At 45.8% G+C, this 19,785-nt stretch overlaps 1 protein-coding gene across 2 annotated transcripts in view; it reads left to right on the top strand.

The window, feature by feature from the left end:
- Window positions 1-19,785, top strand: part of NUP188 (nucleoporin 188) — a 1,272,194-nt gene that overhangs the window by 154,713 nt on the left and 1,097,696 nt on the right. For both annotated transcript variants that reach the window (XM_086924860.1, XM_086924859.1), the window contains exon 8: window positions 11,039-11,158. In XM_086924860.1, coding sequence (XP_086780986.1) covers window positions 11,039-11,158 — 120 coding nt within the window. The remainder of the gene's footprint in view (window positions 1-11,038; window positions 11,159-19,785) is intronic.

Genomic DNA, 19,785 nt, shown 5'->3' with positions numbered 1-19,785 from the left:
ACCTCTGCACTCTTGTGAGATTCAATTTCTTACCTGGAAAGTTGCTTTCCTAGTAGCCATTACCTCACTACGAAGAGTTAGTGAACTCCAGGCACTAACCATTCAAGAGCCATTCATACAGGTCCACGCAAATAGAGTTGTGCTACGCACCAACCCTACGTTCATGCCTAAGGTGATTTCGCAGTTCCACATGAACCAAACCAAACAACTGCCCGTTTTCTTTCCTAATCCTGAAAATGTCACAGAAAGATCTCTGCACACATTAGACGTCAAGAGGGCTCTTATGTACTACATTGACAGAACAAAGGATTTCAGGAACACAAAACAACTGTTGCCTTTTCTCCACAGCACAAAGGCAACCCCATTTCCAAGGCAGGAATAGCCAGATGGATAGTTAAGTGTATACAGATTTGCTACGCAAAAGCTTAACGCACACTAACCATTCCTCCAAGAGCACACTCCACACGTAAGTTAGGAGCATCCATGGCTTTCCTGGGTAATATTCCTTTAGAAGAGATATGTAAGGCAGCCACATGGTCCACTACACATACCTTCACAAAACACTATTGTGTAGATGTGCATTCAAGACAGCAGGCAGCTGTAGGACAGGCTGTTCTCAACTCTTTTTCAGGTTGCTACAGCTGCCACGGGCAGCCACCGCTAACAGGAGGGACTGCTATGTAATCTATGCACAGATATGAATTCAGCAGCCCACATGCCTCGAACCGAATATGCTACTTACCAGTATGCATCTGTTCTTGGCATGTAGGGCTGCTGACATTCATATCGTGCCACCCTCCTCCCCGGCGCCTGTAGCAGCTGTAGCACTCAGAATTACTATGAAGCATGGACATCACTCGCTGTATTACACTCCATCTCTGCCACAATGGCGAAAAACAATCTGAGGATGGAGAGGATGTCCATGCGCACTGTAGTCCAGGGGAGGAGCCACCTATCTCGTGATACTTCGAAGACTCTTCCAGGACAATAATGTGCAATCATCCGGACCCAACACTAGGCGGCGATCTATGCACAGATATGAATGTCAGCAGCCCTACATGCCAAGAACAGATGCATACTGGTAAGTAGCATATTCGTTTCCCCCCATTAGATGCCCTTCCACTCCACTGGAGCTTAATGTGGTTTTTTCACGCCTCATACAGGAACCCTTTGAACCCATGAGCAGTTAGGAACAGGAGGGCAACTCCTGGGTCTAGAAGGGTAGAGAGATCCTTTCGTACATGGAAGGAGAGGGGATACATGCTCCCTAAATAATGACCCAAACCCTAAGTGATATCCCCCACTTTAGTTGACAATGTAGTAAGGAGATAGAAGTACACCTATACTCCACTGAACTCAGAGGTGGGAAAAACACCTTTTTTTTCCCTTATGTACAACCCTCACTCACTCGAGTAGTGTCATTCTTCATCATCTGGTCCTCCTAAAGGCTCGACCTTTTTTCAAGGAGCTCATTTAGACATTTATTTACCCATTTATTCTTCGATCAACCTTTAGATATACATATATAAAAAATATTTATTTTTCAGAAAGATGCACATTCACTGGATGATGTCATCAGTGATGTCATATGAGATGTCATCAGTGATGTGATGAGTGATGTCACTGACCATTTCATGAGTGATGTAATATGTGACGTCATCAGCAGTGCATTGCACGCGCAAGTTATAGTGAGTCCAACTAACTATAACGTGGGAATTTCAATGGTTTTATGCGAGTAAAATTTCCACCTAACTATAGCTGGTGTGAAACCTATGGTTTTTTCAGTGAATATAAACATGTATGTATGTATGTATGTATGTATGTATGTATATTACCTACTGGCGGTCGCCAGTAGGTAGTTATAGTTAGGATCTACTTTCCATAGGAAATCCGCAACATTCTATTGGGAATAACTTTGGCGCCGGTGGACGAATCTTCGCGAATTTCTCAAAGTTCGTGGCCCGCTCCTTCCTTGAAAATGTGGGGGGGGATTCGTCAAGCGGGGGCCGAGATAAAAGGGGGGTCCCAAAACGTGTTTTCCCCATGTTAATTTCCATAGGGCGGTCGAACTCACTTTTAGCCCGAACGGCTGAATGGATTTCTACCAAACTTGGCAAAATTGTAGGGACTGGTAGCCCGATGTGCCTTTGCTATGTCTCAAGATATGTGCTCCAGTGGATTTCGAGTAATTTAGGTCCCAAAAAATATATATATCTATGGCAGCGCCCTGGTATGCGCACCGGGGAGCGCTCCGGGCGCGACACGCGAGGTGCGCATGGAAAGCTGATTGGCTCTCGGGTGTCTGTAAACATTCAAAACAGTCCGGACCGGCCGCCATCTTGTGTTTCGGTAGGAAAGAGACACAAGAGGTGGAAAAAAAGGGGGAAATGACCATAAGGGGGCAGGGATAGACCACTCCTGACCCCCTAGGTTTGATGTGGTGGCCATAAAAGGGCAAATACATTTTTTTTATTTTTTTTGATTTGCGCGGGGGGAGCGCCCGGTACGCGCACCGGGGAGCGGTCCGGGGAACGGACCATGGGGAAAAAAGAATGACAGTTTTTTCAAAAAATGTAGCCTTTTTTTTATAAATTGGAGGTAGTTCTAAAAAGAACTGTTTTTTTCTTCTGTTTGTTTTATATTTTTTTATTGTTTTTTTGAACATTTTTAACTTTTTTTGGGTTTTCTGAACAGTTTTATATTTTTTTGTATTTTTCATGGGGAGAAACCAAAAAACGGAATTGAAAATGGCTTAACTTGAGCAAAAAGAAACAAAATTAGGGTTTATTGGGGCATTTGTGGTTGTCCCCAGCTAGGACCATAAGCTCTACGCTCTGTTCTCCGTAGGAGATGATCTTCCCACAATGTCTGCAGGTTATACGGAAATCTGCAAACCGTGGCTGAATGTAAGGCATTGTCTCTCTTGCCTCTTGTCCCGACGGAGTGCGTTGCTTTCTTTTAGAGGTGGTGCTTGTACTTTGGGGAGGGTTTCTGGCCAGTTCCCTCATCTCTGCAGCAGATTAGTTTATTGGATGCTTGCGCTGCATGTGGTGAATCATTGTGTTGTTTCCGAATGAATATTTTTTATTAGGTTACCCCCTAGAAAGTTCCATGCCACAGATTAGGCAAGTCACCTTGGCTGCATTTACTTTTTTCTTCCCCTCTGGCATTGAAAAAAACTCCCATATAATGTGTTGTCTTGGCTGGTATGGGGTATTGTGTTCTTCAAGCCATCTTCTCCTCCCCTCCTCCTCCTCCTCCTCCTCCTCTTGTTGACCACCAATGAAATCTTGGGGTGGTCCTCTTGGTGGTTGTGGTGGTGGTGCAGATGCACCAGCTGCCGCTGCTACTGAAGCCATTATATAGCTCAAAAAGGTACAGAGAGGTACAAACAGGTCTTCCTCAGTCAAAGGACAAAGTCAGAATAAGGAAAAAAGGTGGGGTCTTTCATCATTTGGAAAAAAAAAGGCCTGAACCAATGAGAAGTCTTACTTTCAGGTCACAAGACCAGGGATTTCATCATTATGAAAGTAAAACTGTTCTGCACCAATTAAAAGTGTTATTTTAATGTCACATGACGCGCTTACGCGACGCGCCCCGCGTAAGCGCGTCGGAAGTTTACGTTGCGCGATTGTATTCGCTCGTGTGCTTCCGGGGTGCGCTTACGCCGTGCGTATCACGTGGACGCGGCTACGCGATACGTCACAATCATGTTTTCGTTCGCGACATTGGCGCTAACGGGACGATTCCCGGTTCGCGCACCGGAGAGCTTCAAACGACTACGCTCTCCGGGGCGCTCACCGGGGCGCGCCCCGGGAGCGCTCCAGGGTCAAAAATTAAAAAATTAAAAAATAAATAAAATGTTTAAAATACAAATAAAATATAGGATTCATTCATTTTCAAAAATATTACATTTCATAGCTATAGATATTTGCTATTAACCAAATTTTGAAATTCAAAGAAAAAAACATAGGTTTGGGGCCTTATATATAGTTAGGAATTAGCATTTAAAAAACCTATGAAATTCACTGAAAAAACCATAGGTTTCACACCAGTTATAGTTAGCTGGAAATTTTACTGACATAAAACCATTGAAATTCCACGTTATAGTTAGTTGGACTCACTATAACTTGCGCGTGTAATGCACTGCTGATGACGTCACATATTACATCACTCATAACATGGTCAGTGACATCACTCATGACCTCACTGATGACACCATCTTTGTGACAGTGACAGACCTCCTTTTAGTGTAATGTAACCCTTGAAACACATATTCAAAAATAGAAATTAACATTTTCAAAAAAATTGAGATATCCATACCAGTTACAACCAATTCAGTAATTCCACCATCTATATACACATCCACTCATTCACCAACAGTTCTATATAGTCACTCATACATATATTCACTCATCATATGTAGTGATACACCTATACATCCTGTTACACACCGACAGTCATCCAAAAGTTACTCACAGACATACTCACACATGCAAATAAACTATTGAACATCCATTTATTTGCATATACAACTATACACACACTACCACCTTACTTCTAAGGAAAATTACACATTCTCTTAAACAATCACTTATAGAAACACATACTTATTTAAACAGGATCTCTTACAATCTCACATATACTCACTTATAAACATCAATACTCACATATACTAGATTAAAACATATGTCGTTACTGATAAAGACACTAGTGAGACAGTCATTCACTCACTAACACACACATATACACACTCATCCATCCATACAGTCCTGCACATATGCTGTCTTCAAAACACATACAAACAGTGAGTCAGTCTTTGATGCATCTATGTGCTAAGTAATACCCCCACCAATCCATACAGACACTCCTACTGATACTAAAAAAAAATCTAATAACCCATATATACACACATGTAGCTACTCACTAACCCATGTAGCCAATTTTACACAAAGTGAAACACTGATACATATATTTAAATATTTAAACATTACTCGCTAATATATGTATTCACTAAGATACACTTAATAAGCCAGTTAACCAATCAATTTAAAAAAAAACATTCAATAAAACATTTATTTAAACATTTATTCTTCCATCGACCTTTACATATACATATATAAAACATATTTATTTTTCAGAAAGACACACATTCACTGGATGGTGTCATCAGTGATGTCATGAGTGATGTCACTGACCATGTCATGAGTGATGTAATATGTGACGTCATCAGCAGTGCATTACACGCGCAAGTTATAGTGAGTCCAACTAACTATAACGTGGAATTTCAATGGTTTTATGTCAGTAAAATTTCCAGCTAACTATAACTGGTGTGAAACCTATGTTTTTTTCAGTGAAAAAAAAAAAAAAAAATATATATATATATATATATATATATATATATATAATTTCTTTCTATGGCAAAATGAAACCCCTCATTTTGTTCCTTTTCAAATTAAATGTATTAAGTGTTACCACTTTATTTCAATCAAGATGACTTCAGGTGTGCCATACTTTTGTCATAAGTAAGACTGTTGGTGTTCTAGTTGGTCTTTAGAACAATCTGGGACATTCTGTCATTGGGCTATAGTTGAGCTACATCTGGCTGATATTTGGGCTACATTTGGGCTCTTTTGTCTCTGGTGGCCATCTTGGGAGACGGCATATCAGAATGTTTTTTTAATGAAATATAAGAGGATTTGAGAAGTCACTCAAAATGTGCCCTCGTTTTTCTTTCCTCAGCACTAATCGTAATTTCTATGGCAAAACCAACCCCCTCATTTTGTTCCTTTGCAAATTAAATGTTTTAAGTGTTAACACTTTATTCCAATCAAGATGACTTCAGGTGTGCCATACTTTTGTCATAAGTAAGACTGTTAGCGCTCTAGTTGTTCTTTAGAACACTCTGGGACATTCTGTCATTGGGCTATAGTTGGGCTACATCTGGCTGATATTTGGGCTACATTTGTTTTTTTTGTCTCTGGTGGCCATCTGTGGGCTACATTGGGCTACATTTGGGCTCTAACATATATATAGCCCAATATATATTTTTTCAAAGTTAATTTTCGTAAAAACCACTGGACCATATATCTTGAGACATAGCAAAGGCACATCGGGGTACCAGTCCCTACAATTTTGCAAGTTTGGTGGAAATCCATTCAGCCGTTCGGGCTAAAAGCGAGTTTGACCGCCCTATGGAAATTAACATGGAGAAAACACGTTTTGGGACCCCCCCTTTTATCTCGGCCCCCGCTTGACGAATCCCCTCCTCATTTTCAGGGAAGGAGCAGAGCGGAGCGGGCCACGAACTTTGAGAAATTCGCGAAGATTCGTCCACCGGCGCCAAAGTTATTCCCAATAGAATGTTGGGGATTTCCTATGGAAAGTAGATCCTAACTATCCGGTGTTTTTGGGAGTTATTTACTATTATATAAGAATTCCTCACCCACCCCTAGGTATCCCATTATTCGCAGGGTGAATGGGAATGATTAAAAACTATAACTATATGGGGCAAATGGGCTATTGTGGTCCTGTGACCCTAGCCTAAAAACACTGCCCTACTCTATTGGCCTAAACTAGGTCCTGGGCATTCTTCAGGGCAATAGCAGAAAAAAAAGAATTCCCCCAATAACGCAATACTGTAATTTTTACAGATAAATGCATAGCGTTCATAAGGTAATCTTGTGCATGCTGGATAAAAGGTGATATACTTGCTGCGTATTGGAATTAACTGTAAACAGAAGGCACAAAATATACCACAGTTTTACATGAATATGTTACATTTATAATAGAATTTAATCCCTTTTATCATCATTACTGTAGAATTGTGGCTGTAGGCATGCTCTGTCCTTCTTGATTTTTGGATGCCATTTTTTATACTTTGGTAGCGTAATTACTGTACAGATAGTCATTCAATACTTTGCTATATCATAATGTGTGTCCGCATTTCGGACTAATCTCGGTTGCGGGTGCACTTGAAGTACTTTGAATAAGTGAGACTCGCAGTCATACACTTATCGCAAACCCAACATATAAACAGAAGAAAACGAGGCCAGATGGCTGTGTCTTGCAGTCATTTTAGGAACTGTGTGCAAGATGTATTATCACAACAACTTTATATAGACTTACCACAGCTATAAGTAAATTATACTTATCAGAATCCCTGCAATCAAACTCTAGTAAGCATATTAATAGAGAGAAAAACCAGAGTTGAGGCCTACGCAAACGCACTGTCATATGCCACCATGATAACTCGTGGTCCATGGATCTACTTACAGCATCAAGCGTCCCTGCCCTCTGCAAACCTGTTTGCTGCTCCACTCTCCCTGTCTGTCAGACGTGAACTGGTCAAGTTTCCAGTTATGTCCCCCGGGCCTGGCCAGCGGAAACTATTTTACAAGTCACATGCGTCCTCTGCAGGAATGTCTAGCACGTCAGTGGAATCAATCACAGGGTCTATTGACCAATCGAGTGTTGATAGACAGCCGCACCCATCACTCTCTGCAGTGGTGGAACCCTCAAAACTTAGGAAAGGGGCGGCCTTTATTAGACCCGATCCCACAGATTTTATTGACACTGGACCCATCTCTAACTGGTCGGGGTGCTGATCTTCAATATCACACAGTACCAGGGCTGTGGTCACAGTCACAAACGTCTACACATCAACTACCTAGAACTGCTAGTGGAAATCATTTGGAATTGGGCCATTCACCACAAAATATATCTCCTAGCAGAACACCTCCCAGGAGTAGATCATCGGATTGCAGACCTGCTCAGCAAACACAGGATGCAAATCCTCGAGTGGAAACTTCATCCACAAGGTCTTCTTCCCTACTTTAAAAATATGAGGATTTCCACAAATAGATCTGTTTTGTACAGCGCACAATGCAAAATGCCCAAACTTTGCATCTGGGTTCCCACACCAAGCTTCCAAAGGCTATAATCTATGGACGAATTGGTCAGGGAAATTTGCTTACGCTTTTCCGCCTCTCCCACTAATTCCGTTACTGGTTCGTAAGCTCATACTCTCTAACACTGATCTTAATAGCCCCTACTTGGCCTCGACAACCTTGGTACACTACCCTGTTAGAACTCTGTGGTTCCACATCAAAAGTTATATCTCACACTCTCTCTCCGAGCCATGGAGAAATCAGACCTCAAAATCCCAAAGAACTCAACCTAGTGATTTGGCTCCTGAAGCCATAGTTTGGTTATTTACAATTACCACCAAACTGCATGTATACTCTCAAAGAGGCTGGAAAGCCTACTACTAGTGCATGAATTCCCCCTGCTCCAGAGTGGAAATTAAACATAGTTCTTACAAGGCTAATTGGTCCACCTTTTGAAACAATGCCAGTTGCAATTCCTGTCATGGAAAGACGCTTTCCCTATAGCGATAACTCCATTCAGGAGAGTTGGTGAGCTTCAGGCTTTGACTATACAAGAGCCTTTCCTTCAGCTACACAAGGATAGAGTGGTTCTTCGTACTAATCCTAAATTTCTCCCTAAAGTAGTTTCTGCTGTTCATATCAATGAGTCAGTTGAGTTACCTGTGTTCTTTCCTCAACCTGGTTCTGTAGCAGAACGAGCTCTATATACACTTAATGTTAGAAGTGCTTTACTTTACTACATAGAAAGAACCAAAGAGTTCAGGAAAACAAAACAACTATTTGTTGCTTTTTCTCCACCTCACAAGGGCAATCCTATTTCTAAGTCCGGTATTGCAAGATGGATTGGAAAATGTATCCTGACTTGTTATACTAAAACAAAGAGGTCTTTGTTAGCACCCCCTAGGGTACATTCTACTCGTGAAATAGAGGCTACTGTGGCCTTTTTTGGAAATATCCCCATAGCTGACGTTTGTAAGGCAGCAACATGGTCTACACGGCACACATTCACCAAACACTATTGTGTAGATTTGTCCTCAAGACAACAGGCAAATGTATGCCAAGCAGTATCTAAAACACAACTACAGGTTAGCCACTGCATGTAGTACTGTAGATTCACATGCACCCACCCACCTCCCTGGTCTACTGCAGCGATTGTACATCTTAATATACATTCATATACATGTACATCTATTCTACACTTCCTACCTCCATTTCTCACCCTCTGCGGGGAAACGATCTAACCATGGAGTTGATCCCATGTGCACTATCACCGAAACGAATCACCATCTTGTGACTGGAAAGACTTCTTCAAACAAAGACTACTTGCAAACATCCGGACCAAACACTAGATGGCAGGAGTATGCAAAGGATGTAAATTTACAGCCCTACATGCCAAGAACAGATGCTTACTGGATAAGTAACATTTTCCTTCTGTAGCATTCTGTCCCTTGGATAAGTGATATTTTATAAACTTCCACATCCCCACAATGCGCTCTCATGTAGTGGTGAATGAAAAGGAACATAGGTCCCTTTATGGGAGCAGAGGACGGATACAAGTTAGCCAGTGAAGGGATCATAAAGGTGATGGACAATCACAGGAAGACGAAGACAAGCCATTGACTAAGAAGGAAGCAAATTGCAGGGCCAGTAAAGTCAACCAGTGGTTAGAAATCCTTGGACTGGAAGTTCACAATAGTTCTTTCTCAACCAGACAACTTGCTCTGCCAGGTGGGCGAGACCTAGCGCGCATATACATTTAATTTAAAACATTTCTGGCAAAGAACCTGCTCGATTATTTATATAATACAGTGATTGTTGTAGCTATTAATAATTTACTCATATTGGTATCCATTTTTTCACATCTACGACATTGGTTTCTACCAAATGGTATTTTACTATTATGTAATTTATTTCACAAGGAGTGAACGCTACCATTCAGTAGCTGAAAGTATTTTATCCATGTCCATGCTAATGATATTCACAGGTGATACTTATTATTTATCGTCACTAGCACTTTAAAAGGGCTGTCCTACCATCAAAACGTTGTCATGTGAACAAGGCTCCGTTGAGCCGAAACGTCTTTGACAGTACCTCTGCAAATAAAGAAAAGCAAGAGCCCATTTGGTCCGAGTTTCCATATATATATATATATATATATATATATATATATATATATATATATATATATATATATATATAATATATATATAATATATAAAAACAGAACCATTGAAGCAACTGTGCAAGTTGGCTACTTGGGCAGATAAAAGAATATTAGCGTTTACATTTCTCTAAGTTGACCTTCGATGGCAGCGCAAATCCGCTCGAAGAGGGAGAAGACCATTGCGTTTCTTCCTCCCACTCACCGCCGCTTCCATTGAGAAGTTAGCATCGAGCTTGCGGACCAAATCAAAGGAGCCAATCCACTCCGTTAACCAAAAAGGGAGAAGACCCTCGTGTTCCTGTCTCCCACCCGCCGCTGCTTCCAAATTGAAGCAAGCATCCCGCTCCCAGAGCCTTAACAGAAATGGAGTAAACACAATCCCTCCAACGAGGAACAATAGTGCCCTCACGACCCTGATCCAGGACCTGTGAAGGCGTTCGTATTGCAAACAGGCAGTGATTTAAAACAGTCCTGATGATGATCCCGTTTCATTAGGAGCAATAGGGATCGAAACGTTGATGCTTTAAAAACAGTGTGACATGTAACTCATTGTACATATTAAGCTGTATACACTGTTGGTTGAGATTTGCGGAATTGTTCATTTCATTCGCAAGCCACTCTCTGGCTCCAAAGAAATTTCTACTTGCCTGTAAAACCTTTTTCTTTTCACTTACCCCTTCTCTTAAATCTATGGTTTTTCTATGTTCTTGGGATAGGTACAGGATTGTGCCCTATCTAAATGTTCGTATTTGACCCCCTCCAGGTCAAATAATCTTTTGTTATTTCTGAAAATAAAATACTCCTCGCCCGGCTGGGTTTGGAGGAAAATAAAGAACTTATTGTGGTCTATATTGCCATCTTATTTTTTATTGCAAATGTCTCTTTTATAGTGCACATGGCAGTGTTAATAGGCTGTCGGCATAACCATGCCACATCTTGACAATGCAAACTCCTCCTCCACTGGTCCTGATTCATTCTTTTGCAGGCGGAGTACTTGAAGTGTGTAGATAAACTGGAAAAGGACCTGATTCCAAAGACTCGGAAGCAGTTTGAAGATTTGGCTAAAGCAGAAGCTCCAACATGGGAGACACATGGGAACCTCATGGTATGTATTCATGTGCAGGCCTTTGGGTTTAGGGATAGGCGATCATGTGCTGACACCGGCCTCCCAGAGCCCGATGGAATGTGGATACAAGTCTTCAGAGGGCTCTACAAGGCGCAGGGTGTGGTAATGTCTCTGTGCCAGTCTCCAAGAGCCCAATGGTATGTGGATACAGCTCTTCACGGTACATGGCATGCTAATGTCTCGTGCCAGCCTCCAGGACCTACAGACTGTGGTAATCTTCCTGCACGCTGGGTGTGCCAGCTAATGTTAAGAGGACAAGGTGCTCTGCAGGCTTATAGTATCTGTATCACTTATGCACATATTGAATGCCAGCACTTTAATCTGCCAAAAGCAAAAACCGCAAGGTCTATTCACATTTTACTAATGATAAATGGATTATACCCCAAATACAGGATTCACATTCGTAACAACAAATGCCTCGTGTTCATTATACTTTTCAAAAACCATTCTAAAGATATGCTAAATATTTGTGATCAGTGAAATATTAATAATCCAGGTCATATCATATTGCAGGAGTCCTAAGGGCAGAAGATCATTGATTATATGAGGCTCTTTAATACTGAGATGATCAAAAAGTTTTAAGTTCTTTTTAGAGTTGTTGTTAGCGGTATTGTATATACATCATAAGTAGAATGTAAACAGACCTTGCTGTTTCCCCCTAACCTTTAGGCAGATTAAAGTTTTGGCATTCAGTATCAATATAGCTGATAGGTTTCTGTCATAGCACTGTTAAATTACTCTGCCTAGTAGTGCTTCTCATCTGGTCTGAACCTCAGTACATGACAAGGAGTTGATAGCAGGCCCCATGAGCCTTGTGGTACGTAGTAATGAGTTTGGAGTCTTAGGGTACTTGCTATGTGTCTTCTCACTGTGATGAGTGTGGTTATTGGCCTGCAGTGCCAGTCAACCTCCCGCCCACTCCTGCTATCTTCACCCATGAGCCCCATCACCTAGCCACCTCCTGCGGCCCCGGCCACCCTTCCGCCGACTCCTGCTTCCTTCATCCTTGAGCCCCATCACCTAGCCACCTCCTGCAGCCCGCCCACTCCTGTTTCCTTCAACCTTGAGCCACATCACTTACCCACCTTCTGCAGCCCGGTCACCCCCCCGCAGACTCCTGCTTCCTTCACCCTTGAGCCCCATCACCTAGCCACCTCTTGCGGCCCCGGCCACCCTTCCGCTGACTCCTGCTTCCTTCATCCTTGAGCCTCATCACCTAGCCACCTCCTGCGGCCCTGGTTACCCTCCTGCCCACTCCTGCTTTCTTCACCCTTGAGCCCCAACACCTAGCTACCTCCTGTGGCTCCGGCCACCCTTCCGCCGACTCCTGCTTCCTTCATCCTTGAGCCCCATCACTTACCCACCTTCTGCAGCCCGGTCACCCTCCCTCAGACTCCTGCTTCCTTCACCCTTGAGCCCCAACACCTAGCCAGCTCCTGCGGCTCCGGCCACCCTTCCGCCCACTCCTGCTTCCTTCAACCTTGAGCCCCATCACTTACCCACCTTCTGCAGCCCGGTCACCCTCCCGCAGACTCCTGCTTCCTTCACCCTTGAGCCCCATCACCTAGCCACCTCCTGCGGCAGCCCCAGAATGCACAAGTATTTCAGCTCATCCTCTCCAGTGTTGTGTGCTTTTTTTGGTTTTTGTTTGCAGTCTATGACTTGTCTGGTGTATCCCACTATGAAGTCCCCGATGGCAATGGTAAAACCTCCTGAACGGTTTGGGTTATATCCGCGTGTAGTCACTCTTTGAAGGCCCCAGGCTGGTTTTATTGATCTGTTAAATGACTGGGACTCCCAGAGCACTGACCCATGTCCTACCTATGTTCGTTCTTGTTTCTGGTTCTACATTATACCCGTCAACCTTAGAAACATTTCCACAGCATGATGCGTCTAGAAGGTGGGACATATGGTGCACGCATAGTGTGCAAATCTGAGCCCTTCGGGTAAAAGGTTATTGGAAGGCCCTCAAAAGTGCAAATGGTGCAATATATTCCCAAAACTTTGTCTGAATGCCCCACTTATTTGGAATGCCCTCCCAAAAGACCTCAGTTGTAACCAGTCCTACCTCAGCTTCAAAAAAGAACTCAAACTTCTTCTCCTTAATAAATACTGGGGTTTCTAATCCCTCCCTGGTAGCCTCGCCCCTCTGCATCACCCCACCTAGCTGCTCTGCATATGACTAGTGACCACCCGCCTGCCCAACCCCCTTTCCTTCAATCTGATCACCTTACCTCCCCTCCTTATGACCCTCAGTTTTTCTTGCATGTTTTTGTATACTTAAGTGAGGCTTCCCACCAAACTGTGACCGCTATATTGTATTTCTCATAGCGTCTAGCAATTGTTTCTACTTTATCTAGATGTCATGTATCCTAAGTGGACTTGCTCTTTTATTAATCCATTCTCTGTGCTTATACACACTGTACCTGTATTGAAACACCTTGTAAAGCGCTATGATACTCCTAGGTCAGGCCAGCGCTATATAAAAACTCTTAAAAATAAAAAAATGAATAAAAAAAAAAAAGATTAAAGGGCATTTCAGGAGAGAACTATTCAACTCTTACATTTATTTCAGGGTTTGATATGGTACTGGGGACCAAGTGGCTCCATTTCACTACGAACACCCGCCTCCATTCGTTTTACAAAGCTTTCTTTTCATTTGTATTAGTACAGCTGAATGAAGGATACAACTTATCTCAGAATGCATTAGGTGCTTCTTTGGAAGCCCAGGCCTGGAAAAACGCTATCGACGATAAGATGGTCATCAGATACTCTGAACGTGAAGTTTTATAGCTCCAACTCTGCCAACACTCGCAGTGCTAAGATTGGTCATAAGCATGTTTAGAATATCCTTAAGTTCAGCTTCCCCATTGATCCATAACCTCTCTTGAAGGGTCTTTAGCATGAAAACCCCTTGATCTCTAATGAACTGATCTAACAATGGTCGAACTTACAGTCCGCGGCTAGATTCCTCAAGGCAGAAACCTACTCGTCAATCGTTTCATTAGCTCCTTGTTTCCTTACTGTAGCTCTGCAAACCTTTGGTGCAAAATAGTTGTTGAAGTCATTAATAATGGCATCAAAAACATTTGCATCACCCCCCCAAAAGCTTTAGTGATTTCCTCATAAGCTTTCAGACCTCCTGGGCCGGCTGAATGTAGTAACACTCTCTTTTTCCTTCATGGAGACATCTTCCCGCCTTCATCAGTAGTGAAAATGAAATTGAGGAAATAAGACGTCCACTAATTCCACTTCATGCATGGATTACCACCAGCTGGCCAAAAGGCTTGGGGTGGTTGAAGTGATACATTTTGACATGTCGAAGTACTGAAGAAATGGAATATAACACTTCAAATGAACTGTTACAGCGTCCAAACTTCACCAGGTGCGTATTGCCTGCCTTCACTGCTAGGACGTGCTAGTCCAGTTTTTTTAATTTAGGCGGTTGAGTTAAGGACGTGTGCTGGCCGTCCTTAGCATTGAAGCATTTGAAAAGCTGTGCAGAAACCCAGCTCAAACTCAAATAATGACATGAGTTCTTTTCTCTGGCTTCAAAGCAAGATTCAGTACTGAAAGAGTAATGCTAAAAATAGTATGATGCCCGTCACACTTCGGACAAAGGTGAATCATGTTCGCTTGTCCTTCTGAACCGATCTGTGTGGCTGAAAGGAAAGCGCTGACACAGATTGGAGTGAGAAATACCACTGAAGAAGAAGGCGCCAAGAGAGATGACTTCCCGTCCCTCTTGGCGCCTTCATCTGGATTCCCTGCGTTGGATGTGCTCAAACAGGAGTCTAACAAATTGATGAGAAATGGGTTCAGCTGTTGCAAGGGTCCCATCACCTCATAATTCTGTGCAGTACAGCAAATGCAGCTTTCCAAATGAAGATAAACGCTCTGAGGTTCAAAATATACAGACCAGGTTTAATGTGAGTTTCAGTAGCCATAGGGAAAGGGTTAATGCTTACCCATCTGTGTACATAACACAGGTTTATATTCATGTGACGGACAACCCCTTAGCACTCCTCAACCTCCTAATAAGCCTCTCTATATCCAGGCTTTGGGGAGCAGAATGTGCAGCCCTTTTAGGAAATATATTATTCTCTAAAACTTGCTGGAGTTTGTTCAAAGAAGTCCTTCGTTCTATTAGTTTTGTCCTTTAGTGTCCGAGTGTTACTGCTGTTGAAGTCCATTCAGCCAGGAATAAGTCTTCCAGCTGACTTGTAATTTTTATGGCTTCAGGTTGGGGTGTGGGAGTGCTTTTACAATCAGATTGGGTTCAGACCAGGCAGAGCTGACAATTGACCCGATGTCCTTTGCAGTATCTTGAAAAGTAAAATTACATTTCTTTGAGCTGTAACTCTGTGCAGAGTGCAAAGATACATGTGTGAATTTGCTGCCTAAGCATTTGACACTCAGTATAGACATACTATACATGCGGACTACAGTGAAAATTGAAAAAAACAATATTCATGGAAGGAGGATGCCAGCTGGCTTGTTTGTAGCACAGGTCACTTATTGTCCGTACACATGCTGGAGTCCATTTATGCATGCATCCTCTGGAGCAAGAGACACGACTACAGGGAAAGTGATAAGAGGGACTTCACTGAAGAAAAGTTGCCAGGAGAAAGATGGGTGTAAAGGATGTCACTAAATGCACAGTAGCAACGAAGATGTAGCGAGTGAGGCCACAGAATGGAAGGCGCCAAGAGAGATGGGAAAGAAGGAGATTACTCAATGGGAAGGCGCCAGTGGAGGTGGGGTTGACTGGCTTCACTGAAGGGAAGGTGCCAGTGGAGGTGGGGTTGACTGGCTTCACTGAAGGGAAGGTGCCAGGGGAGGTGGGGTTGACTGGCTTCACTGAAGGGAAGGTGCCAGGGGAGGTGGGGTTGACTGGCTTCACTGAAGGGAAGGTGCCAGGGGAGGTGGGGTTGACTGGCTTCACTGAAGGGAAGGTGCCAGGGGAGGTGGGGTTGACTGGCTTCACTGAAGGGAAGGCGCCAGTGGAGGTGGGGTTGATGGGCTTCACTGAAGGGAAGGCGCCAGTGGAGGTGGGGTTGACGGGCTTCACTGAAGGGAAGGCGCCAGTGGAGGTGGGGTTGACTGGCTTCACTGAAGGGAAGGTGCCAGTGTAGGTGGGGTTGACTGGCTTCACTGAAGGGAAGGCGCCAGTAGAGGAGGGGTTAACGGGCTTCACTGAAGGGAAGGCGCCAGTGGAGGTTTCGGGTTGACTGGCTTCACTGACGGGAAAGCACCAGTAGAGGTGGGGTTAACAGGCTTCACTGAAGGGAAGGCGCCAGTAGAGGTGGGGTTGACTGGCTTCACTGAACGGAAGGCGCCAGTAGAGGTGGGGTTGACTGGCTTCACTGAAGGGAAGGCGCCAGTAGAGGTGGGGTTGACGGGCTTCACTGAAGGGAAGGTGCCAGTGGAGGTGGGGTTGACTGGCTTCACTGAAGGGAAGGCGCCAGTGGAGGTGGGGTTGACTGGCTTCACTGAAGGGAAGGCGCCAGTAGAGGTGGGGTTGACTGGCTTCACTGAAGGGAAGGCGCCAGTAGAGGTGGGGTTGACGGGCTTCACTGAAGGGAAGGTGCCAGTAGTGTTGGGGTTGACGGGCTTCACTGAAGGGAAGGCGCCAGTAGAGGTGGGGTTGACGGACTTCACTGAAGTGAAGGCGCTAGTAGAGATGTGGTTGATGGACTTCACTGAAGGGAAGGCGCCAGTGGAGGTGGGGTTGACGGACTTCACTGAAGGGAAGGCGCCAGTAGTGTTGGAGTTGACGGGCTTCACTGAAGGGAAGGCGCCAGTAGAGGTGGGGTTGATGGGCTTCACTGAAGGGAAGGCGCCAGTGGAGGTGGGGTTGACTGGCTTCACTGAAGGGAAGGTGCCAGTGGAGGTGGGGTTGACTGGCTTCACTGAAGGGAAGGTGCCAGTGGAGGTGGGGTTGACTGGCTTCACTGAAGGGAAGGTGCCAGTGGAGGTGGGGTTGATGGACTTCACTGAAGGGAAGGCGCCAGTAGAGGTGGGGTTGATGGGCTTCACTGAAGGGAAGGCGCCAGTAGAGGTGGGATTGACTGGCTTCACTGAAGGGAAGGCGCCAGTGGAGGTGGGGTTGATGGACTTCACTGAAGGGAAGGCGCCAGTAGAGGTGGGGTTGATGGGCTTCATTTAAGGGAAGGCTCCAGTGGAGGTGGGGTTGACTGGCTTCACTGAAGGGAAGGTGCCAGGGGAGGTGGGGTTGACTGGCTTCACTGAAGGGGAGGCGCCAGTGGGAGGTGGGGTTGACGGACTTCACTGAAGGGAAGGCACCAGTGGAGGTGGGGTTGATGGACTTCACTGACGGGAAGGCACCAGTAGAGGTGGGGTTGATGGGCTTCACTGAAGGGAAGGCACCAGTAGTGTTGGGGTTGACGGGCTTCACTGAAGGGAAGGCGCCGGTAGAGGTGGGGTTGACTGGCTTCACTGAAGGGAATGCGCCAGTAGAGGTGGGGTTGACGGACTTCACTGAAGGGAAGGCGCCAGTAGAGATGTGGTTGATGGACTTCACTGAAGGGAAGGCGCCAGTGTAGGTGGGGTTGACGGACTTCACTGAAGGGAAGGCGCCAGTAGTGTTGGGGTTGACGGGCTTCACTGAAAGGAAGGTGCCAGTAGAGGTGGGGTTGACGGGCTTCACTGGACGGAAGGCGCCAGTAGAGTTGGGGTTGACAGACTTCACTGAAGGGAAGGCGCCAGTAGAGATGTGGTTGATGGACTTCACTGAAGGGAAGGTGCCAGTAGAGGTGGGGTTGACCGACTTCACTGAAGGGAAGGCGCCAGTAGTGTTGGGGTTGACTGACTTCACTGAAGGGAAGGCGCCAGTGGAGGTGGGGTTAACGGGCTTCACTGAAGGGAAGGTGCCAGTAGTGTTGGGGTTGACGGACTTCACTGAAGGGAAGGTGCCAGGGGAGGTGGGGTTGACTGGCTTCACTGAAGGGAAGGCGCCAGTAGAGGTGGGGTTGGCGGGCTTCACTGAAGGGAAGGCACCAGTAGTGTTGGGGTTGACTGACTTCACTGAAGGGAAGGCGCCAGTAGAGGTGGGGTTGATGGGCTTCACTGAAGGGAAGGCGCCAGTAGAGGTGGGGTTGACGGACTTCACTGAAGTGAAGGCGCTAGTAGAGATGTGGTTGATGGACTTCACTGAAGGGAAGGCGCCAGTAGAGGTGGGGTTGACGGACTTCACTGAAGTGAAGGCGCTAGTAGAGATGTGGTTGATGGACTTCACTGAAGGGAAGGCGCCAGTAGAGGTGGGGTTGACTGGCTTCACTGAAGGGAAGGCGCCAGTAGAGGTGGGGTTGGCGGGCTTCACTGAAGGGAAGGCACCAGTAGTGTTGGGGTTGACTGACTTCACTGAAGGGAAGGCGCCAGTGGAGGTGGGGTTGACGGGCTTCACTGAAGGGAAGGCGCCAGTAGAGATGTGGTTGATGGACTTCACTGAAGGGAAGGTGCCAGTAGAGGTGGGGTTGACGGACTTCACTGAAGGGAAGGCGCCAGTAGTGTTGGGGTTGACTGACTTCACTGAAGGGGCTTCACTGAAGGGAAGGCGCCAGTGGAGGTGGGGTTGACGGACTTCACTGAAGGGAAGGCGCCAGTAGTGTTGGGGTTGACTGACTTCACTGAAGGGAAGGCGCCAGTGGAGGTGGGGTTGACGGACTTCACTGAAGGGAAGGCGCCAGTAGTGTTGGGGTTGACTGACTTTACTGAAGGGAAGGCGCCAGTGGAGGTGGGGTTAACGGGCTTCACTGAAGGGAAGGCGCCAGTAGAGGTGGGGTTGACTGGCTTCACTGAAGGGAAGGCGCCAGTAGAGGTGGGGTTGGCTGGCTTCACTGAAGGGAAGGCGCCAGTGGAGGTGGGGTTGACTGGCTTCACTGAAGGGAAGGTGCCAGTAGAGGTGGGGTTGGCTGGCTTCACTGAAGGGAAGGCGCCAAGGGAGGTGGGGTTGACTGGCTTCACTGAAGGGAAGGCGCCAGTAGAGGTGGGGTTGGCGGGCTTCACTGAAGGGAAGGCGCCAGTAGTGTTGGGGTTGACGGGCTTCACTGAAGGGAAGGCACCAGTAGAGGTGGGGTTAATGGGCTTCACTGAAGGGAAGGTGCCAGTAGAGGTGGGGTTGACGGACTTCATTGAAGGGAAGGCGCCAGTAGTGTTGGGGTTGGCGGGCTTCACTGAAGGGAAGGCACCAGTAGAGGTGGGGTTGACTGACTTCACTGAAGGGAAGGCGCCAGTAGAGGTGGGGTTAATGGGCTCCACTGAAGGGAAGGTGCCAGTAGAGGTGGGGTTGACGGACTTCATTGAAGGGAAGGCGCCAAGGGAGGTGGGGTTGACGGACTTCACTGAAGGGAAGGCGCCAGTAGAGGTGGGGTTGACTGGCTTCACTGAAGGGAAGGCGCCAGTAGAGGTGGGGTTGGCGGGCTTCACTGAAGGGAAGGCGCCAGTATTGTTGGGGTTGACGGGCTTCACTGAAGGGAAGGCACCAGTAGAGGTGGGGTTGACGGACTTCACTGAAGGGAAGGCGCCAGTGGAGGTGGGGTTGACGGACTTCACTGAAGGGAAGGCGCCAGTAGAGGTGGGGTTAA

The sequence above is a fragment of the Lissotriton vulgaris genome, chromosome 5 (assembly GCF_964263255.1).
Source record: "Lissotriton vulgaris chromosome 5, aLisVul1.2, whole genome shotgun sequence".
NCBI classification, from domain to species: domain Eukaryota; kingdom Metazoa; phylum Chordata; class Amphibia; order Caudata; family Salamandridae; genus Lissotriton; species Lissotriton vulgaris.
The sequence above is the reverse complement of the archived record's forward strand: the minus strand, read 5'-3'. Positions and strand labels throughout refer to the sequence as shown.